This window comes from Corvus moneduloides, chromosome 3 (genome assembly GCF_009650955.1).
Source record: "Corvus moneduloides isolate bCorMon1 chromosome 3, bCorMon1.pri, whole genome shotgun sequence".
In the NCBI taxonomy this organism is placed as follows: domain Eukaryota; kingdom Metazoa; phylum Chordata; class Aves; order Passeriformes; family Corvidae; genus Corvus; species Corvus moneduloides.
In genome coordinates, this window is record NC_045478.1 from 88,343,459 (window position 1) to 88,367,710 (window position 24,252).

General features: G+C 43.6%; 1 protein-coding gene and 1 long non-coding RNA gene across 2 annotated transcripts in view; one reads left to right on the top strand and one right to left on the bottom strand.

Moving 5' to 3' along the window:
* The window catches only part of KIF26B (kinesin family member 26B), a 285,388-nt gene extending 263,558 nt beyond the window's left edge, over nucleotides 1–21,830 (bottom strand). Inside the window, exons 1-2 of the mRNA XM_032102636.1 lie at nucleotides 21,515–21,830; nucleotides 20,858–21,259 (exon numbers count right to left, since the gene is read on the bottom strand). Of these exons, the coding sequence (XP_031958527.1) occupies nucleotides 20,858–21,259; nucleotides 21,515–21,577 (465 nt within the window). The 5' untranslated portion in view covers nucleotides 21,578–21,830. The remainder of the gene's footprint in view (nucleotides 1–20,857; nucleotides 21,260–21,514) is intronic.
* Nucleotides 21,111–22,570, top strand: LOC116441089. The gene is made up of 2 exons (XR_004238875.1): nucleotides 21,111–21,199; nucleotides 21,824–22,570. It is a non-coding gene; the product is annotated as an uncharacterized LOC116441089 (long non-coding RNA).
* The last annotated feature ends 1,682 nt before the right edge of the window (nucleotides 22,571–24,252 follow it).

The following is a 24,252-nucleotide window of genomic DNA, read 5'->3' on the forward strand; positions in this document are numbered from 1 at the left end:
AGTCATCTCCTCCATCCAAAGGTACCATTTCCCCTATTAGCTCTCTTGTTTAAAGAACCTGAGAACAGCAGCAGCCTTATCATATTCCTCTCTGAGTTACACCTTCCCTTTTCACAAGCTAAACAACTACGGCAGGGTGTTGACTGGCTTATAACCAACATTCAGAAACTGAGCCTTTACCAAAAAGAGTGAAGTGAAAGAATATAAACCTCCAGCAATCCTTGCTAATGGATCCTCTATCCACCTCTGCCTTGAACTTGAGAGCAAAGCAAAACACCCAGCACAGGGTGAGATACTGCTATCATAGCTGGGGCAATATGGAATGGGGCACAGGGCAGTTATAAAGAGCACTGGTCCAATTAGGGAAGTTTGAGTGTCAGGATGTTGAATTCCCTATCATTTCCTGGCACCATTGCCTTTAATTAGGGCTTGGATTGATTACTGCCTTTGTTCTCCATTGACCCACCACTGACTCTGACAGGGGTTGTATTTTCCCCTGCTACAATTAGAAGACAAAATTCTGAGTGTCAGCAAGCATTACGCAGGCAACCATGCTACTTAAAACTACAGAGAGAGGATGAGTTTGTGACATTAACACATTCTTCTTTCTTTACAGGATACAATAGGGTAGAGTGGATCCTGGTCCAACAGTAAATTACTGTTGAGGCTCATTTAAATTTGTCAGTGCATTTATATGCAGTGTATTAAAAAAGAAAAAAAGAAGAAAAAAAGAAAATAAAAGAAAAACAGAGCAGGAGTAGCTAAATCAAATCGACCTGGTTCTTCCATAATTCAAAGTAAGAGGAAGGTAAGTGAGAGAGGGTGAAAGAGACCACTGTTTGAGCATTTAGTTTGTATAACAGCAGCAACTAGATTGGAGAAAGTAATATTCTTTGAAAGTATGTAGAATATAAAGCTTTATGGCAATCAAAAGCACTATAGACACCCACAGTGCTAATGCAACAATGCAAAAAAATAAGATAGCAAAACTTGAAATAGCATAACACAAAATATCTCTCTACATTTATTTCATGTTTCACATTTTGGTAGCACTTAGAGGCAACAGCTAAAAGCAGTAACTAAAAAATATCAAGATCCCTTATGCCATGCACTGTACAAGTCACAGTTTTTTCCCAATGAGAATTTACAGTCTTCGCAGAGTCACAAAGGAGTCAGGGCAAACAAAGGTAAAAATAACTTGTAGGTAACACAGTTTGTTCAAGGCCATAAGATTTGTCTATGCTACTGTAAGAAAGATTTTCAGCTTCCATATAGAAGGTTAGGAACTATTCACTGTGACATACTGCTTTTTGTCATTAAAACACAGGTCCTGGGAATCACACTATCATGCTCTCTGTGACTGTGGCAAGTCATTTCACTCCTCCATGCCTTTGATCTCTAGTCATATATCCCCCAGGGCAGACAAAACCCTGGAGAATAATTCATTAATACTTGTGAATTATTTGGGTGCACTTTGAAAACTGAACTAATGTATTTACCATTAGAAGTTGTCCTGATATTTGAAAAAGTCTTAATGCATTTTGAATAATTAAGCTGCCTGAACACGGAAAGGTTCCTATTAAGTATGATTCTCATTGCTACAGGGAGGCAGCTCAAAAGACATTAGAAACTGACAGCAACGAATAAAACTTGGGGTGGATTTTTCTCCTTCTCTGGCCATTTCTTTTTCCATCACACATGCTTGCCAAGGTCTCACAGTGCAAGACAGCAGCCACTTGTGGAATCTAAACAACACCGGTCAATTTGGCCAGCAAACCCAGGTAACCAGCCTCTAGAGGACTTGTCCAGGTGAAAAATGGGTATCTAGCATCCACATTCCTTTACCATATGTGTGTTCTTTCAGTGGTGGGAGCACAACTCTCCACTCAGAGAGGGAAAACCATTGTCAGGGCTCACTTCTACCTTGCCAGTCCCTAGTTACTCTTTCGGCCCAAGAGACAATTGCAGTAAGTGAGCCTTGAATTTTTGAAGTATTTGTGCCTTGAAACAGAGAAGGGTAGACAAAGTTCAGAATCATTTGAAGTTAAAAGTATACTTGCTCAGTGTCTGGCAGCCAGGTCTGAGGTTAGTCCCACTATCTCTTTAAAATTTGACCATTAGAGGTACAGTTTTATTTTTACCAAGAGGGTTATTCAAAGAAACTTTGAAACTAGCTAAATTTAAAAAAAAGCAATTTAAAAAACAGTGGGGGGAGGCACTGAGACAGAGCTACTGGATGTATAGGACAGAAATGTTAACAAAAGGACAGTGGATGATGCAAAGGAAATAGATCAATGTTTGCTCTCTTCCTAGGTTTCCTTGAACTTGATGAAATACCTCTAACAGGCAGAAGCATCCCTGTATTGTACTAAACCCCAAAGTATGATCAGTAGTGACAGCCAAGGGACTGCATTTAGTTCTATTCTTCCACCACAGCTGAACAAAGAAAAAGAGAATCAACAGCACAGGCTGAAGCCCTGAACAGCTACGGCACATGCTCTAGAGGAGCTTAACGGCTCACTGCCTGTGCTGACCAGAAAGAGAACCTGGACAAGCCCCACACACCTGTAATCCCACTCCCTCCCAAAGGCAGACACCTGCAGAAGGCTGTTTAGCCACAGGAAAAGCAGATCAATCTGCATGTTGTACAGCTACAGAAAAAGCTTTCTGTGTTGAACAACTGTTAAGGAGACAGACACCAGTACAGCCCAGCACAAACACCTCGGTCTCAGCAGGGGTAAATCCCATCTTTTCAGCATGTGCAGGGGGAACTCAGATGTGTCTGCAAGACCCATTCATGAATTTCAAGCACCTTTTTCCTTCTTATAGGCTTTCTTTGATTAGATGATATATCATCCACTATTTGTCACTGCAAGTGGTCACCCATGATCACACATCAGTAGAGCACAAAACACCATATTTAAACTGTTACTGTCAATACTGCACTTGTCCATCTACTTGCGTTGCCATACAAACTCACTGCCTTCACACCAATTCTAAGGGTAGGCATTCTCATTTAAACTGATTGTCCTTTTATCACCTTAAAAAAAAAAGTAACCCAACAAAATACCATGACGAATGCTAACAGAAGTGTGATAAGTAAGAGTGAAGTTTGTGAAAAAGCTGGCTTTTCCCCCTCTAGTTACAAGCACATTTTTTCATCGTGCACTCATATACTAGGGGGAAAAAGAAAAAAAAATTGCTTGTCTGTGGCTATAAGTAGAATCACAGTGTTTACAAGTATAGTGATGTCAGATGAGCATTCATGTCTTGATCAGTCAGCTGGGTGTAGATTTGGCTCTAAAAACCACAAATACCTCCAGACTGAAAGAGATCATAGGTGAAACAAGGTTTCATTTACTGAGTAATATTTAATGCATCAAGCTCCCTTTTTGCCAGTACCATGAGGGAAGAGGGGTTGAGGAAGAGGTTAATTTTGCCACATGAGCTCCCTAACAAGTTCACCAGTAGATCAGAAAAGTACATGCTGGCATGAGACAGGACAAGAATGTGCACTTGAGAGGACAGGACTGCAAAAGCAAGGACAACAGGGCTGTACAATATCTGGCCTTGGAGATGCTCATCATTTCACTGCATGAGCCCCAGAACAAGCTGATTGCAGAGGAATCAGACTGAAGTCCACCCTGCTTTGAAGTGGAGGTTGGACTAAGTAACTGTGAGCTTGGTTTGAATTTTCCATCTGGGCAAAAGAATGATTACTGAGGGCTATGGAGGTACAAAAACAAGTTGTAGGTTTATTAGCCCTGTGTCTGTTTGTAGGCAGATCTACCTTGCCTCTCATGCAGCCAATTCAGCAGGCTGAGGTTAGCCCTACAAAGATTTAATTGTGCCATGCCACCCCAGCTCAGACAGCTTGTTCACATTATTGCCTCTGATGTTAGTTGAGAAGTGCTCTTTGATAACACCTGGTGCACAGAGTGAGGCTTGCTTTCAGATACCTACACACACACTGCTCAATTCCAACATTCAAAACTCTTGCTTACACATCTGGTGTTAGTTACTCATGTGTGAGCAAGCTTGCTAAAGACAACAATGTATTCCCAAGGCCCTAACTTCACTTCAAACTGGATTTTCATTATTCTATATCTCCAAGTGAAAGACACTACTAAGGCTTGGCTAAACACCACTGTAGAATCAAGTCTAACATGAATAAGAAAGTTTTGACTGTGTTTCCAGCTGTAGCTCTCAATTCCTTTAACCCTATTAAGAAGCCCTGTTTACAGAACACCAAAACCCATTGTGGTTTGCTGAAAGTTGTAAGAAATTCACAGCAACTCTGAAAAACAAGTCAAGTCAACAGATTCTGGAGTAACTTATCCAGCCTGAAAATGGACAAGATCCTTCACAGTAAGCCGCTTCCCTTGAAAAATCAATAACAAGATTAAAATGAAAGTAAAGTGAAGTATGATCTGTTCTTTTTTACCAGCTCCTGCAGACCCTGGCTGCCAGGCAACACAGCAAGCCATTTCCTTAGGGTTAGAGTTAATTGCTATAATCACAGAGCCAGCGGCAACCCTGTCCAGGTGAGCCATTATTTAGGGAAAATAAAATTATCAAAAGAGAGCAGAAAATGGGGCAGAGAGGTTAAAAGCATAGAAGTTTTTTAAAGGGAAGAGGTATACAGTATGTTTCCTGGTTACAGGAAGAGAAACAGCAGTATGTAAAGAAAGGAAGGGCTGTAAGGCAATTAGCGAGTCTATGTTTTGGGTGCTTTAACAAGTCTCCAATTGCCTGAAAGGATCCTTCAAGGATAAAGGGAACCACAACATCCAATACTGCTTCACCCAAGAGAAGGGAGGCCTTTAACAAACACTGGAACAACTACAGATGCATTTCACCCTTGTTTTACACCCTGCCATTTCAGAGTCACTACAGCTGAGAGAACAAAAACAGTGATGGGGTCTGGTGCAGGATATACAGTTCACAATTAGCATAATTATTTTCCAGTTAACTGTACGTGCACTGCAATATGTTTCCCATGGATTTTCTACCTTAATTCCCATGCTGGTCTCCAGCTCTCTCACAGCATGCCACTGGAATTCTGACATGAAAACAGTGTTCTAACAGAGCGTGCAGGTTGCCACAGATGGTTCAGATTAAGGGCAGCCTAACAAGCCATTCCACAGACAAAGAGGCAGCACATCCAGCACTGCCCACACCGAGTTTGGTGTCTCCAAACACCTCCCTCAGGGGACACTGCAGCACTGACACCCAGCTCACCAGCACAGCCACTTGGCTGGCACCCATGGGCCGGAGCCGCAGGGCTGGACTCTAAAGGCCAAGCAAAGCGAGCGCATACCTGCTAAGCAGCTGTCCAGCAACACTGGGGTTTGTGCTTTGGGGAAAGTTATTCCTCTGCATTCAATGCAGCCAGCATCAGAAGCCCTTTAAAAGACCCTCTGCTGCCTAGAGGGATGTGCAACATTTTTGTGAATCCCAGCAACATGTAGTGGACTCTGGTAGGAACCACAAGAAATACGTGAAGACAACCAGTTTTGAGGAGCTCTGAAGAACTTGTGCAAAACAGCTACAAAAGTGAAGGCTGTTAGAGCAGCAACATACATTCCAACACTCTTTAATAATGGATGATAAATTTCAATGTTACCCAAAAAAGTTACTATTAATGTAACAGCCAGCAGGAAAGCAGGCATTAAGCAATTTACCCATGATGGAAAATGTCTTTATTTCTTGTTCTTGGAGTGCCGTTTTTTTCTGAGATGAAACTTTGTCAGAAAGAGACAGCGAGATCACTCTACAGAATTGCAACAAAACATTAACCTGGTTTCCCAGTCACTTGGCAAAACTGCAGACAACAGAGTATCTCAGTGTGCTTTCTGCCTACTGTTCTCAGGGTCTCAACCCGAGGCTCATGAGGGTTACTGACAGGATCTAATAAATACCTCATAAAGATGCTTATGTTTGGATCAGAAAGGATGAAAACAAAAAAATTATAGATGCTTTTTTTTTTTTTTTGCTTAACAAGCATCATGACAACAGCAGTTAAAGCAATACAATCCTCGATGAAGACAAAGAGAATTAAAATCTGAAAACTAATATTTTTGCGGTTTAAAACTTGTGGATAATGACAGTATAAAAGAAGGTCAAGGGAAAGAAAACAGAAATGGAACACATTTGAGATATGTAAGCCAATACAAAGTGTTACTTGTAAATTCTAGACATGTTCTCAAGACATATTTACAAAAAGTAGAAAAACGCTTTCACAAACATTTACTTCTCCACTGGAAAGAAAGACACTGAACAATCTATTCCAATTAATGTTCCAACTAATTAAATGACAAAGGCCTTCTCTTCTGTTCTTTAAGATTCAGTTTAATAGCATTTATATGTTGTCAAGACTTACATCATCCATTTGATCTCTGGAAAGTCAGAGAGGCAGACAGAATACGAAACAAACATTAACAAACACTACATGAATACAGAATACCTAACAGCATGCCATTTGCACCAGCAAACAGCCAAGGACAATTAAATTATTCATAGACATGAACTGTCCAAGGTAGGAAGAAAAAGAAAGAGAATTAATAAACACACTCCTGAAAAAAATCACATAAAACACACCTAACCCCATTAGAAATTTGTTGCTGTTGTTAAACTAACAATTTCTGGTACCAGACAAAGAATCAGAAGTCAAGGTCTTTCCAAATAAATTTTTGTTATACCTGGGTAATTAGTTACCATATATTCAACTGCTATATTCCAATTCCTTTAAGGCTGACAAGCTTTGAAATGCAAACCACAACTCCCTTCTCCCTCTCTGTACAGAGTCAGAAAAGCCAACACCTAGTCAGCATAGAACTGCTGCAGAATAAGATGACCAACATTAGCAAGAAAGGGAAAAGTCTATTAGTCAAGATCACAAGCAGGTAAGAAACCCGGACACCATTTTATGCATCTAATTAGTTCACCACGTTGCTCTGTATCTCTTTGCAGCTGTAAAAATAGAAGAAAGAGTCAAATATTTCACTCAGATGAGAGCTATGTACGTACTTCAGTAATGGGCACATTGGTGTGAATATTTACAGTTGTGTGAAATCCTGTGACTTCTGTGAGTATCTTAATGTTACAGACCACCTGACTACCTCTAAGAGCATCTGTCCTCTTCCACCAAGTTATTAAAAAGGTCTTTTCCTATGGAAAATTAAGTGGGCAAAGTCCCACTCCACACCACCAGCAAATATTAAATATTTTTACTGAAAGCCAGCAGGACATACAGAATTAGCCCGAGGGCAAAGGCTAAGACAGCAAGAAGCTAAGGGCTCCAATAACGAAGCAACATTTTAAGAGAGCTGCAGCAGCAGGGTGGAGCAAATAGCTGGAGACAGCCATCAACATCACAGCAGGGTGGTGGCACAGGACATCCATCCTCACCTCAGCTGCACTCAAACTCCCTGTCAGATTTATCTGCATCACCATGAAGGCAAACTTCAGCTAAAGTGCTTGTTAGTGTAATCCAGTAGCTAAGTTTTGTGTACATGCTAAGTCCTTCTGGCCTAGCACAGTGTTACCTTTCTGCTACTGCATCAGAGGTTATCATTTTATATTCCTGCAGGTAAATTCACAGCAGCTTAGAGCCCTGAAGTTTGACATATTGGCTGGAACTAAGAAGAGCAGGGAACTTATCAGGATCTTTATGTACTGGGAATATATGCTAACTACAAAAAATTGCCTATTTTTTTCTAGGTTGGCCAGAAATTCTACCCTGATCTCGAAAGACCTTTCCCTCAAAGCTTAAATTACCAGAGTTTCAGTTTCAATGACACATTATCCTAGAAAATCACCTCAAATATGGAAAAAATAAAAAAAATATGTTGAAGAAAGGCAAGAAGCAAGTCTGATTCTTGTCATGAATCAGTGATGTCCTGTGATAACAAGGAAAAGATGAGGCTTTACTTCAGCGCAAAATAGATTTGAAGACCATCTCGCTGCCTTTTGAGGACAGTAATTATGGCTCTTCAAAAAGGAAAATAGTCCAAGACTTCCATTTTCCAGCCACTGGAACCTCTACTAAAACAGCCACAACAAAATAAAACAACAAAAACCAAACCATGCTTATTACTTACCTTTAATTATACATGTGTCTAGTTAAAAACCAGAATACATAAAACGCATTTCATTTTCATTTCCTAGAAGACCCATCCTTTACCCTGAAAGCCATCTTATCCCATTTCAGAAAGCTGTATGTCTAATCAGTGAGAAAACACCAGGAGTTCTCCAGCCATTGCTGCAGAAAGTGCAGGAAAAGAAATATATATGCACATACATACATAAAGAGAGCAAACTCATATAAAAGCTGCACCAAAGCAATGAATCCTATCCTCTCATTTCATATGGAGGTGGGTAAATAATGGCACAACAGAGATCTCATTCATGCAGGGGTCTAGGGTATGCTGGGAAGTCTCAATGTGACAATTTGCTGCAGATGCCTGCTTAGAGGAGCCATTTATCAGTGTCACCCATGCGCATTACTACACACAGCTTCCTCGGCAGCATGATTCCACACCAGCTTTCCACATAGCACACTCTAGTCCTTGATATTTCAGGCACAGAAATAACCCTTATCTAGGCCTTAGCAGCATGTGCTTATTGAAACAATTTGTATTATCCAGAGCACATGCGTTTGGAGTAGGAAAGCAACGAAATTTATTTCCTTTGCTGATAAAAGGAACAGCAAATTAAGAGAAGTCACAACAGTTTCCCTCCTGCTCCCTCTCCTCTTTATAGTCCTGTTTAGCTCATTGCTTATAAACAGCTAACACAAGTATTCCCATCAGTAGTGCTGACTCCTGGAGGATACAGGCATCTTGGATGTTTCATCTCTTGTTATACTTAAGTGGAATATTAAACAGGCAAGACAGTAGCAGACCGGGCTAGGAAGAACCAAGTAACTAGGACTGACAAAGAAGGATGGCAATTTAAAGCACTTCAGTCTGTAAAGTGCTTCATTTGGAGTCATCAGTGCCAGTGCATTCAGCCTTCATGTGTACTCCCCCACCTTTAGCTGTCTTCTCACACCTTAAGTCTATTCTATTCTGCTTTTAAAGTATTAACAAGTACTGCTACTTAATAGCATGCCTTAGAGTGTCTAGTATAATAATACCCCAAAATTAGTAAGCTTAACACTATAAGAACTCAAATTAATCTGCAAATCAAACTTTTTTTTTTTTCCCTTCAGAGACAGGCAAAGGGAAAGGAAAAGACAGACTGAATCAATTCCTATTGCTGATGCACTAAAACATGCATCATTTATTTGTTATGCTGGGTAAAATTGCTAATGCGATGAATTGAATTCCTGTTTCATACCAAATCTCAAATTGACGTTATGGAACATAGATGTCTTTGTGACTGGTAAAAAGAGATACAAATCAATTAGGTGTAAGAAAGAAACCCCAGTCACATCTTTAGATCACAGGACGCACCAGCACCTTAGCCTTTGGATAAAAAAATAAATTTCAGAATGAACAATACTCAAGTGGATTAACAGCTTTGAGTTAATGCTTTCTACTCTTCTGGCTGCTTGCTGATTTCTGTTTTAAGAAAGAGGGATGGGCTGAGAGACAAAAAATTTTAGGGGTATCTTTTTTAAGGAAAAACAAAACAACCTTCATAGGAATAATTTCTGCAAAACTTTAAAGTGAGGTCAGGCTTTTACAGAACCCAAGTTTACTACCAATTGCTCCCTGTTTCCCCAGCACGCCACCTGTCCTATGGAAGCACTGTTGCCTAGACCAACTTCATTCCCATCTCCACACCTTGTATTCTTCCTCTCAAAGCCCCATATTTCTCCTTGGGCCTTTTCTATACTCACAGCTGCTTATGTTTTTAGGACACCAAAATGTATTGGCCAGTCTGCCATAAGTACCTACCTCACTTGTTGCAACTTTCAAAATTATTAAAAATTATTGTAAAGTCAAACACTGAACAGTTCAACAATCAAAAAAAAAAAAGAAGGAAAAAAAATTTTTAAAAAAAACGACAAAGGAGAGATGTAATCAAATACCTGTAATAATTAAGCTCTTGTCAAGACCTTACAAGAAGCAGAAGACAACTGTTCATTTAAAATGGGAAAGCATTTCAAGGAGTTGCCTGCCCCATCTCATATTCCTCACCAAACAGACTCTTTGCCAGAGCACTGAAATCCATGACTTTACAAAGACCAATTCTAAAATCAAGCAGAGCCTTATTCTCAAGGTGATACAGAAGGCTCCCAAAAGCCAGTTTCTTCATTTACCCACCATAACTTCTTTCACCCACCTCTAAATCTAACCCAAAATCCAGAGAATTTTTGTCAAATCCGTTATTCAGAAATGGATTTGACACCCAGGAAAAAAAAAGGAAGTCTTATTAGGCATACTAAAAGTACAGCTCTGGATTTAGGCTTACCGCCCATGCTGCAGAACTGCTTACAAAGCCATCATTAATGGCCTTCCAGCTACCCATCATTTCCCCACGTTCAGTCTGCCCAGACAGCTAGCTATTCCTTTCTAACAAATACCATTTTAATTGTATCTCCTACTTTGTTAGCCTTCTCGACCTCCAGTAAAAGCCATCTGTGGTCTAACAATCTCTTAAATCTGACACTCACACCAACCAGCACACTTGCATGCCTTCCTGCTAGGTTCACACGTATGCAGGCTTATTGTCAAGAATTTCCATTAGAAATCTAACAGCAGATGAGACTAACTGACAGCTTTAGGGTTAATGGGGAGAAAAAAGCAAGGAGGGAGTGAAAAGGGAGAGGTAAATAGCAAAGAATATGTATGTGTATTGTAAATGTCCCCCGTCACCAAAGACTTGATTGCGCCTTTCTGGTGCCAGGGCTTCTCCAGTCCCAACACCTCCCTCTGAGCAACAAATGCCAGCCACACAGCCTCAGCCTCTGTTAACTCTTCCTGTGGGAATGCTGCCAGCAATCTCAGCATATTAACCCTGGGAATACTAACATGATTTAGAGGACTTGTTAAATTTTAATGATACCATTAGAAAAGAGGAAAACACACACGTCACAACTCCCACTTTGGTGCATTTGGCTGCTGAATAGGATATTAATGTTTTTCTTTGCCCATCACTATTAAATGAGCAGTGAATCTAATAGAGACATGAAAAGTAATGACTTCTATTCTCACTCTTCAGCACCTGCTTAAAGCCAAGGCTGCCTTATTGCCCACTAGGCTTTCTACTGGAGTCCATCCAGTGGATGGAGTAAACTGGTAATTCTTTCAGCATTTGGCACTTAAGAGGTCAGAGGTTCATTTAGCCAAGAGGCACAGAAAAATAAAAATGTCCAATTGACATAGTAGCATGCAATCATCCAGACAATCAGTTAGCAGGCAGAAGTCTGCTCTCCTGACTAACTTCAGCATAATAAAGTCTGAGTTTGGCTTTGGTAAGACAGGAGTTTGCCCAGGTGACTTAGGGGAGCCAGGACAGAAACATGCAGAGGCCAGTTCTGCCCTGCTTTTAATAATGGACTCCAAGCAACCACCTTCTTCAGCACTGCAGGAATCACCCTCATATCTTCAAGTATACCTGTGATAAAAGGAATGGGCAATTCCCACCAGAACAACAAAGAGGCCCACAAAAACTGAAGGTTTGTATTCCTGAGTCCTTGCTCATCTTCAGCCAATTTTGAGGGTGGTAGAGAAAGGGTGAATGAAACATGCACAACTTTAACTCCATTCTGAGGCAGCTCTGCTCAGACAGCTCTGAACAAAGTTGAAACCCCCAAACCACTGTGAAATTTCACTTTTTCTTCAGGAAAAGAAAATATTTACTGTAGTAGATATCAAAGTCTCCTTTCATTTGCTTTTCCCCAAACATTCATGTGAGTAGAATTTTGTTCCAGTGCAAGTCCATGGAATAGAGAAGCTGTTGTGAATACTCAGGTGCAAGTAAATGACCATGTCAAAGTATGTATTATTTAGGGAGAAAAGGGAACCATAAGTTAGAGTAGAGGCTTGCTATTAACAGATCATAGAAAACCCACAGGTCAAAACACATTTGTAAGAAACAATACATATAAAGCAAGTTCCTCTTGAAGGTAATTCAGAAGCCAAAACACAGACTGTATTCCCAATTTAAAGTTTTCCTACAGAAAAGGAAGCTAACTTTCCTAGAGCTAGATGGATGTTTTACATCAGTCATATTGCACTGGATACAGATATCCTACATTCAGCAGACACAGTTCCTTTGATACACACCACCAGCAAGAAATTTAAAGCGTTTCCCAGATGCACACTTGCTTTGGCTTGGAATATTCTTTTATTAGAATAAAGTAAATTTTCGAGGGCAGTTGACACTTTTTACCTGAAACAACAAATCTATTGAATAAGATCATTCACCAGACACTAACAAAACAGATACCATGTAGCCTGTAAGTTAAGTGAGCAGACTCAGCCCTTCTTTGTTTAATACGAAGGTGTGACAACTTTAAACATGGAATACAAAAATCTTATATTAACAAATGCTTTATCTAGAAGTGTCGAGCTCCTTCTGAGGAAAGTCTTTTGTTTTCAAGGTGAATTGCAAAAGAAATCCAGTTTAATACCCCATTGGTTTCCTCAGGTCTCTTGAGCAGAATTTCCCTGGCAATTTATTATTTTTAAACCCACAAACACTACTACCAAATAGAGTTTCAGACGAAAGCTGAGAAGAGGAAACCAGTCTGAAATTTCTTCAGAATGAAGTCTTTTCTCTTTCCTCCCAGAAAACATAAAATATTTTATAATATATAAGAAATTCAAGATCAACCATATACTATGTGATTTAATAATACAGATTGAACATAAGATCCTAGTGACAGTGTGCTGGTTTCAGCTGAGGTAGAGTTAATTTTCTTCCCAGTGGCTGATATAGGGATGTGTTTTGGACAGCATTTTGTGCTGAATACAAGTGGAGCGATGGTGTTTGTCTTCCCAAGTCACTGTTACGTGTGATGGGGCCTCGTGGATGCTCTCCTGGACACAGCTGAACACCTGCCTGCCCATGGGAAGTAGTGAATTAATTCCTTGTTTTCCTCTGCTTGTGTGTGTGGCCTTTGCTTTCCCTATTAAACTGTCTTTATCTCCACCCATGAGTTTTCTCATTTTTACCCTTCCCATTCTCTCTCCAATACCTCTCATGGGGGAGAGCGAGCAGCTGCCTGGGGTTTAAACCATGACAGACAATAAAAATAAACACAGGTGAAGACAAAAATAATCTTTGAGAAGTACACCAATGCTGGAACAGTAAGTAGTTTTTAACAGCCTTACTATGCTGTATTATTTTAAATAAAATAAATTGAATTCTCACACCATAACAATAAATTCAAGCTGAAATTGAACATATCTATTCCTTAAGACTGATTCTTTTGCATAGCTGGTACCACATTTTCTTTTACTGTCTCTTTTGTAAAGTAATTAAAAAGTAATCCCTATATTCTGTACTCCAGTTACAATGGAGGCTACAGTTGGATGCATTGTGCGGCTCTCATCAGTAGCTTTCTCAGAGATCACTGGCTCCTTGCATCTGCTGTTGTATTAGCACATCTAGTCACTCCCTGATCAAAAGGATCTGAGTTTAGAAAGAAGCATTATTGAAAGCGTTTGAACTATCTATCATTTTTATAAGAACTAAGGCAGGGAGCAATCACTGTGTATTCACACAGGAGACCTGTGGTGATGCTAACTTGTGACCTTCCTATGGAGAGGACAAAGGAAAGGCACATGGGAAGCCCACAAGGGGCCAGGACGTCTTAGACCTGCTCAGCCTGAACAGCATGCCTGCTGCTTTGAAGGCATGCAAGTATTCCCCAGTTAGAGGCATATCATACATAGAGCTGTGGCCTAAATTAAATCCTCCTGATTTTCCCGAAGTCCAAATGCCCTCACTAAGGTCAATTTCATGTAAGTCAATAGACTGACATGGTTCAGATCCAGACTGAAGCAATAGTTCATGTGATACAAGGGAAAGAATTTTCAGTTTCTGATATTTCTTGCAGTGTTTCAAACAGCCTTCATGAGAAGTTCAGAACAGTGTAGTCAACTTTTCCCTGCTCTATGAAGTGCCTTGTGTTGGTCTGATTTTACTTAAAGAAACTTCAAACACTCTCTCCTCAAAATATTACTAAGCTATACTGTAAAATTTTCTAAAGAGGAGAGTGGAGGGAAAAGAAGCATTAGCAAATACGTATCCTGGTTGTAGATGGTAAAAGAGATTACAGCTGTACAAAAAAGTCTGATCTGTATCAAGTCTGATTATATATTTCAGGTTTCAAAGCCAGAGACAAACAATTCTTAGCAGCTTCACTATGCTCATAGTTATGAAAAAGAAAACAAAACCAAACATGGTTTAATGTAGGAAGACTGCATAGAAAGTAATTGAAAATAAAAATGGGCAACACAAGTCATTGGGGATTTGAGTTCCATAAACCTACAAATTAAGTGCAGCCATGGTATGATTACCTAAAACAACCTAGCTCCAATAACCACCCCATGTTAACAGGAAGCATTGGATGAAACATTTCCATGTCTTTCAAATGTGCAAGCTGAAGCTTCTGGAGCAAGGCAGCGTTTCAACGTGTGACCGCAGCAGACTACTTGCTGTTATTGCTTTACCACTGCTTTCTAGAAGAGCAATACTTTAATTGGGACTTCCACCAGTGTCACAGTGCGCCAAAAATTTGATCCAATACTGGGACAGACTGTGAAAGACACCTCTAAACTTTCTGCTTTTAGGATATGACTCTGTATGTTTAATTTGAATTAAGCAAGCTGTAATTTGTAAAAACACCCTGATAAACAATCTGCTTTTCTGCAATCGGGATATTTCTTGAATTGCAGCTTCAACAGTGAATATTGTGGGCTAGGGATTATTTATTCAGTGGCAAGAGGGGAAGGCATATGCTTGTGTTCCTCCATTTTAACAACATCAATGCCTCTCAAGCCACAGATGACACTAGTAAGATGTAAGCTAGCAATTTAACTTAGAACATCTCTTGTGCTTTTGACACGTGGACCTCATGTCACAAAATGCTGCAGTTCTGACTACATCATTATGTAGAGCATGACAGTCAAGTTTATTGTGGTGGCGTGCTGCAGGTTCAGTGCTTGGAAGCACCCCAATTATATGATGTCAAAGGCTATGTGCTGCTGATGTGGCAAAACCGCCGTGTCTTTCAGCCCTGCAATGTTCTAATAATCTGCTGATGCTGGCGTGACTCCCATTGCATGCCCATGGCCCACACTGGTAATGTGTGACATTTTTTCAAACACTGTCTGGGGAACTCAGATGGACAATCTTTGTTCCTTCTCCCCTTCCAAAACTATACACCAAAGTTCTATGCTTATTAAACAAGATTTCTGTGGACATTGCAACATTTACTTCCAAGGAAATATAAGCGTATCTGAAGATACGAGGTGATTTTGGACATCAGTGCAGCATTCATGGCATGCATAAAGCACCTTGAAGACATTTTGTCACTTAATAACAGCCCAGCATGAAGAGGCCAGTTACAGACTCAGCATTGACTCTGTATTTCTGAACACAATGTTTTCAGATGCACAGCCAAGTCTTTGTTAAAAAAAAAAAAGAAAAAAAAAACATCTTTCTCCTTCCTAGAGATTTACTTCATCAATACTTCCCCCTTTGCCCTCAACAGCTCTACGGTCTAAAAGTATTTTCTTTTCTCATGGGAAACACTATAGTTTCAATCCACTAAATATAACCATAGGCCAGTTTCTAATTTCCAAGGCACTTAGTAATGACAAGCCTTTTTCATCCCGTAGAGAAAGCTGCAGAGCTAATGGTTTTGACAGCTTCCTAAAGAGCAGTCTTTACCACACAGCATCTTCACCCTCACCTCAAAGACATTTGCAAGCTCAGAAGAAATAGTTCTATTATTTCACATGTTGACACCACGGATTGCAGCAGCAAGACTTCCAGCTGCTCCTAGAAAAGGGCTTGCATTAATTCATCAGCAGCAGAGGCATATCCGTTTGTCTCCTCTAGACCTCTGCAAGCAGCTGTAATTCCAGTGCAAGCGAAGTAGCTCGGTTTCCCAACTCTGCCAGGAAGCGTACAACTGTAAGGAGATTCGCAGATGAGTTATGCTAAATGTGACCTGTGATGCAACACAAAAGAATGGTTGCTGTTGCCTAAACTTTAATGGAGTTAATCCTCCCAAATGCTGACAAATTACCGCCTCTGGCCATTTAAAATCACATTTCTAATGCAATAATCCTATCTGCATTACAATGAGTTGGGATGAAATGATTAGGTGCCTGAGATTTTTTTGCACAGTGAATTAAGTCACTATACAGACTGGCCGTGCTTGTTCAGAAATTAAAGGTCTGGACAGAAATGAAATTCCATTATTCTGCCACTTGCTAAGCTTTGAGGAAGGGTTCATTACTGTCCTGCCTGTACTGGGAATGTTTCTAAAGTAGCTACCAGCTAACAGAAACCTATTTTTCATTACATCAGCTTCAGGGCTTTCTTCATTATTAGTAATTATGAGTAATTTGACCACTAAACAACCCTGAAAAAGACGACTAATTCCACAATATGTTAGCGGGAAAAAAAAAAAAAAAAATCAGATAGTGCCAGTAAATTGGTGAAAAAAACCAAAACAAAACTGTACCCTGAATGTAAGTCCTTTCCTTCCCTCTTGTGCTCAGAAGGAAGGAAAAGACTGCTCAGAATTTACCCAATTCTTATACTCAGAAGCACAGACTTTTTAGGTAAGGGAAAGTCCACAATATAAACCACCAAACAACATCAGTGCTATCCATCTTTACTATTTATAGTAGGATCCTTACTTCCTGACCCAATCACAATATGCCCAAGCAGCAATTCATGTTTACACACACAAATTACCTCGGTTTAAAGGCTGAATTCAGGATTTTTGGAATCCCATACTAAGAAATTTACAACCGTCAGCTTGCGAGCATTCTTATTAGCATTCAATTGATTATTAACACACAATTTAATTTGTTACACATCCATGTAGCAACTCTTCAACTGTTAGATGCCTGTGAGGTTAATGCTCATTGAAGACAGGTGATATCACAGGTTTGAATTCAAAGCAAACGGATTTCACACAAATTTTGATATAGGGAGTATGAGGCCATAAATTTCTATGCTAGGACTTTGTCTGATGCCCTCCTAAAAATACAGCCTAAGAAAAAGCTTAGCATAAAAAAAAAAAAAAAAAAATCTGTATTAGTAATTTGAGACAATCATCATGCAACATAAACCCCACCAACAACAGGCACCAAAAGCTCCAAGATGCCCTCAGTCACAAACTGCAGTGTGCAACTATATCAACCACCTGTGCTAATCAATTCCCACAGGCCTGCTTCGCTTGGGGGTTACAATAAGATTTAATTCTCATAAAATATAATCCCTTCTATGCACGTAATTGCTGAACATCATTAAGTCACATCTGTATCACAAGAAGAGGAAAAAGAAACAATAAGCTTTTAGCACTATTCTTCTTGCTATTGGCAGGGAACCTGGCATTTTAAATGGCTAAAATAAAATAATGTAATTATAATTATATATTCTTCACCTTTGTGTCTCACAAAAAAAAAAAAAAAAGAAAACCACCAAAGTTTCCATCCTTTTGATGTATTAGGAGAGAATGTTTCTATTTAAAACAGAAAGCTAAACACCTCAACACTAACAATGACCTAGTCAGAAGCAGTTTGCTGTAGGTTAAGTGTGGCTTTTTCTCAATCAAATGAAAAGCTTCAGTAGATAGCTTCATGCACGAAGCCTGCTCTGTTTATGAAGCAATTAAGTATACTACTACACTTGACAGCTATACACAAACCTTTACATGATTGCACACTGTCCAAAACATCGGTGTAGGTTCACATTTGGATAGGTTACTGCAGATTCCAATATCTGCTACTAGATACACGTTAAAACACAGATACTCTCATATTCTGCTTGTTCGGCAACACACACTATCCCAGATCGTAAGCATTTCTAAATGCAGCATAAATGGGAAACAGGTGCCACAGACTATACTTATAATACCATAGAAATTTCTAAGCTGTCTTCAACAGCAACAACACAAAATATATGTCAGACATGGTTGACTAAAAGATGACAGATAGATTTTAAATGCTTCATTTAATAGTTCTAATAAAGGCATATCACCAATTAGCTGTGTCCTATGGGCACCACAGTCTTGAGTTGCAGGATGCTTTGCAAGTTCTGAGGGAATACCCAGAATCAGGACTATGATCTGCTCCTTCTTCTACTTAACTCAGTCACAGGATCCATTCCACACTCAAAAAACCCCATATTTCCGTAGCAGCAATCAAGAGCAGATCTCACAGGACCCTGAAAAAATGCCAGCTACATTAACACAGTGTTGTAGACTCAACCCAAACCAAAGCTAGTTTTTGGCAGACACAAACAGGTTTCCACATTCTTGAGAAACCCTGTACATCTCACCCTCAAAAGGGATCCCCAGAGTGTTACTCTGGCACACACAGAGGCAGCTCACAGGCCCTGACTGAACTAGCAGAGCCCATGCCAACACCTTGCTTTCCTCAAAGTAGACACTGATAAGGCTACTCCATGACATCAGCAAGAGCAAACTTCCAAGACCACCATAGTATAACAAATACAAAGAAGCAGCACCAGCTATGAAGTTTGTGTCCCACATCACCTAGCCCAGAACCTCACTCTGCTGGGCAGCACCTGCTGAAGGCAAAAATCACAAGCCCAGAAAGTTAACAGTCATAAGCCAGAAAGGATGAGAGAAAGATGCTTCTGCAAACAGTCACAGCCAGCAGCACCCACCATAGACGGGAGTTGTGTGCCAAAGGCTGGGGTACCTCAACAGGATTGAGCCTGCAAGAGCTATCAAGCATAACAAACAGGGCAGAGGGTCACCAATGCCCATGAAGACCACCTAATTGTGCCTCCTCCCTTGCTCCTAAATGCACAGATTGGATAGCACTTTGGTAAGTGGCACTCCTACAGAACTGGAAGGTTTGGAAAGAAGGTGTAAAAAGAAAATAAGAACATGGGTAAGGAGGACAAAAGGCTAAAGATTGGCCTGTCCAACACCATCAGCTAAACTAAGCGAACAGCAGAACAAATAACAGTAGAAACACAAGGGTAACCTCTCAGGAAGGCTAGGATGGGCAACATCAATCACTAGTGCAGTAAGGGAACCCTGTGCAAACATTCACACGACTAAAATCAGTCAATTTCTATTTAACACTGTGCCTTGATGTTAGTTTTATCCTCCCCTCCACCCCAAATCTCAGTTATTCTAATGGCTCCCATATCTGTATCAGTAATTTCCCACCTATACTCACAGCTGGTAATTACTGTCAAATCACACAGCCTGAAATTTGACAAGATTTTGGTACAGGGCCACATTACAGTGAATCAACCATGTATTAGTGGTTAAATTCACTATTAATTTTGGTGGATCCACCTTTTCCCTTTCATGAATAATTCAGTCAAGTCAGCTCTTGAGACAAGGTAACAACCAGCCCTAGAGTCTTTTGTTCATGAGAGCACCAACTCCCTCTCAAAGAGCACATAAATAAATCATGGAGAGTACAACACAACAGCAATACCAGGGACCTTTTCTCAGAAGTTGGCTCTTTTCCATGATACCTCTTTATTGTAACCACTAATGAAAACTCTTTGAAGTGCAAGAGTAAATATTATCATTTGATAGTACCTGGACCCAACAAGGCAAACAAAATTACATTGTACTGCATTCCAGGAGCTGCAGACCCATTCACAACACAACGCTCACAGGGTTGCTATGGAGGAACCCAACGCTTACTATTTTAGTAGTATGTGGTCAGCCAAGGGCTGCTGGTCACTCCTTTAGGGCTGTTAGCCTTAATCATATATGCACAACAAACAGGAAAAAAACAATGCCAAACAAAACAAAACCAAGGAATTTCAGAGTATGCCTTTGGAAGTACAAATACCCCAAGAGAGGCAGAAAGCAGGTTTCCAACTGTATTCAGGATCGGTCAGCTCTTAAAACCTGAGACCAAATGTCAGAAATGCACACATCCTCTTTAGGCACAGGATTATTCAACCCAACATTCAGGGTCCAGCAGCTTCAAGTATTTTCAAGCCTTATAGGGAAAAAAAAAAAAAAAAAAAAAAAAATCTGGCACTTCTCTATAAGAGAAGCATCACCAAGTTATCCTTCTGCTAAAAGAGAAGGAGAATTGGGTTCAATGCCCTGGTCTGCCACAGCCTCACTGGGTGACCTTTGGGCTCACACAGCATTTTGATGCCTCATGTGAGCCCAGAGCTACAGGAGGGTTTCTCCCTCAATGGAGGTAGAAACCCCTGGCGTCAGACCGTACGTACACACCTTATCACTAAGTTGGCTGCCAAGTGCCAAGTCTAAGGATGTTTAGTAAATCCATCCTGTAGGAATCAAAGACAGCAAAAGGGCAAGGGACCAGTGACTTCAATGTAATATTCCCACCCTTACTTATCCCCCCTCCCCGAAAAAAAAAAAAAAAAAAAGCGCTCAGGAAATAGCACAGAACCGCTGTCAATACAATGAGAGACGGAGAAAAGCAGCGTGCTGAAAGGACTGTCACAGATGCCCCTGAAGCCAGGCAGCCCTCCGGAGACAGGGACACTCTGCTCCACATGAAGCAGGAGGAGGGGATGGAAAAAGGGAACAAGACCAAGAAGGGGAGACCACAAATAAACCCCACAGCGCTCAGCGGTGACAGCGGCAGAGGGGAGCCCAGGTGGCCGACAGCCCCGGCGGCTGCTGGGGGCCGCTCCGGGCACAGGGACCCCCCGCCTCCCCCGGCCCCGCGCTCACCTTACTGCTTACGGGCCCGGGGATGAGGAGCTTCAGTGCCTGCCTCTTCAGCTCCGCCAGGCGGGCGTTGCAGTGCTCGCACCAGACGCCGCGGTCCGAGCCCGGCGAGGAGCCGCCGCCGCTGCCAGAGCCCGGCGAGCCGGTGCCGAAGCCCGGCGAGCCGCCCAGGGAGCCGGGGGAGCTGGTGCCGATGCCGGGCGAGGCGGGTCCCGGCGAGCCGGTGAAGGAGCCCGGCGAAGAGGTGCCGGAGCCGGGGGACGGGGTGCCGGAGGAGCCCAGGGCAGAGCCAGCTCCCTCCGGCGCCGGGCGCCCGCCCGCCCGGGACTCCTCGTACGCCTTCCGGTACCAGCTCTCGGGGGAGAAGGGGGCGGCGGGCTTGGTGGGGGAGCAGGGGTCCGTCACCTGGAGCGGGAGAAGGAGCAGCGGGTCAGGCAGGGAGGCGCGGCGGCGCCGGCAAGTTTCGCTCGGACGCTCCGCGCCCGCGGTGGCCCCCGCGCCGCGCCCGCCTCCGCGGGGCGCCCCGAGCCGCCGCCGCCCCGCACCGCGGAAGTTGCGCGGGGCCGGGGCACGATCGCCGGCAGCCGCCGGGAGGGAGGCGCAGGAGCCCCGGCACGGTGGCGTCCACCGCTCCGAGCCGCCCGGGCGCCGACAACTTACCCCGTATTTTCTGCTCCGCGCCGTGACCGCAATCCTCTCCTTATTTCCAGCCACTGAATTCATGGTGGCTTCGCAGGGCGGCGGGAGAATTTCCTAGAGGTTTCCCAGCCCGCATCCGAAGGGAATAGCCGGTCCCGGGAAGTCCCCCGTGGAGCGGGCAGGCTTGCTCCCTCCGCCGCCTCCGACGGGATCGCTCAGCCCCAAGACACCCGTCAGTTCTCGGGAAAACGCTTGGGGCTGGCGTTCTCTCCCGGTCGGTTTTCCTTCATTGTCTCCCCTCTCATTCCCTTACAACCCTTGTTTTCACAGAAACAGCAACATCCAAATCAGGAGCGATCCCCCCGATAGGCAGCACAGCTCTCATCCGCAAGTGAGGTGAAGCATCCAAGGTAGTCTGGGGAAGGCGAAAGAAGGAGCGGGATCCGCGCTCTCCCAAGCAGAGGCGCTTTCTGCCTCCGCTACAGCGGCAACTTGTTCCCTTCACCAAGGTTTGTAACTGAGTTAAAAGAAATCCTCCAAAAATATCGGGATCCAGGCTCTGGGAGGAGCCTCCGCGCCCCTTGCAGCCAATATCCTCCTGCCCATTTGTGCCTGACAGTTTTGCAAGGGAGGGAAGGGAAGACCCGGGCTGCGGAGCCCCGTGCGCTCCCCGGTCAGCGGCGGAGCTGCAGGGCTGGCGGCGCCGGAGGCTGCCAGTAGACTGCCAGAGCCTCACCGCTGCTCTGCGCGATGCCTCGGCTGCCGGGAGGGTCCATTTTATTTTGCAGTATTTCTTGATTGACGTCTGTGATTTCCCCCCGTTCTTGAAAAGGGCGGGTGGGTGCGAGGAGGGGGGAGAACCTTGTTGCTTCCACCGCACTTATTGGTTAGTTGCCTCTATTCAGGCTTTAATGAACATGATTTCACAAGTGTTCCCGATCTTCCCTAAATAACTAGGAAAGAAAAGCAAGCTGTATTTATGACCGTCACTGGCATCTCTTTTTCATGTTGTAATTTTACGTGTATTAATTTAACTTGCAGTCAAGGGCATAATAAATTGATCTCTTAACAATGAAATTCTACAGACCTGTGTCCCTGTTAATTTTTCCTTTCTAATTATGATTTCAATTTGCTGATCATGTGTACCTGTTATCTATCCTTTTTTATTTCAAACCCTGTAGCATCTCTAATAAATCTTCCCCCTCAAAATGAGTTGCTAATTTTCTCAGAAATGGAGGCAATAAAGAGCTAAATGCCAGATCCCCTGATAGGATCATAACATTGATAGGTTCTGCAACTGAGAGGGCAGAACACACGGGGGACTTGCATCCACCTTTCTAACCTCCTATTGTTACTTCCATATAAATGCATCCTTCCAGCATCCCTAATGTACCTGGGCCACAACAGCTGTGAGGAAACAAAACCAGCCTGCTGCATCGCTGAGCAAGGAATCTCCCAGTGCTTGTATGTCTTTACAGATACTCTACCAGTAGTAAAGATGTGTAAAATGCTCTGCTGTGTTTTAACTTCACTATGTCGTCACCCTGAGAGTGGAACAGCCATTCCTGATGTGGTTAGGAAAGCTTTAATCTAAAGCTGACACAAGTGATGCCATCCAAGATAGCCAGGCTACATCGGCAGCGCCTTGTGCATTTACATAGTGACCCCAAAAAGATGCACGAGCGGGCAAACAAAGGATGTGCACCCCAGCTGCTGTGGCATGTGAATGGGTTTCACATAAATCCGCATGCGGAGATCCCGTGGTTTGTTCCGTAGGCAGACGTAAGAGGGATGACAAGGTAAGGCAGGGAAATGCCGTGCGAGCCCACAGCAGCACAGAGCTGTACAGCCTCCCCTGGCCCCGCGGCGCTGACTGGGGACCGCTTACACTGCGGTGTAGAGCTGCTCGTTCTCTGGGCTCAGCCGTTCTGGTGCCGAGCCGGCAGATTTCCTTTGTTTTTCGGCAGACCTTGAATTCCCCAGCTGCCAGCTCTGCCTGCCTAACCCCGTCCGCTCCGCGGACCGTGGCCCCGGGCGCAGCGCCGTGCTGCCGCCAGCGCCGCGGGCAGGGGCGCGCCGACCCCTCCCGACCCGCACGCCCGGGACGCCCAGCTCCGCCAGCACCGCGCCCGCCGCCTCCCGCCACAGAGCCAGGGGCCGGGGCGGCAGCGGCCGGCGGGGCAGGGGCAGGGGCGCACGGCGGCTCCGTGGTCCCCGGCAGCCGGGCGGGGGGAGCGCGGGGGACGGGCACGGTCCCTCGGGAGGCCAGGCGAGGCTCCCCGGCTGCGGCGGCAGGACCCGGGCTCCGGACGGTGCCGCCCGCCGAGTGCCGGAGCCCCGGGGCTGAGGCGGCCGGGCGGGGGCGCGGCCCCGCGGCGTTGGCGGGCGGCGCGCGCCCTCTGCCGGCAGCGCGCGGGAGGAGCGCGGGAGGGGCGGCCGGCGCCGCCGGCACCGGGCCGGGACGGAGCGCAGCGCTGCCCCTGCTCCCGGGAACCCCGCCCGGCCGCCAAGGGCTGCGCCGCTTCCCGGGCGGAACTCCTCCCAGGGCTTTTAGAGCCCGACTGTGTGAGGGCTCCAGCATCATCCCAAACGAGATGGTTTCGCACTCACGGCTTCGGGAGGGTGCCTCCCAGCAGCGCGGCTGAAGAGGTGCTGGAGCAGATGGAGTAGCCCAGCAGAACAAAAACAGATGCCATCCACGTGGCGGCTTCTTGAGGAGGATGGCTTTCTTGGTCTTTAGCTCATGGCTAAGTTTGATT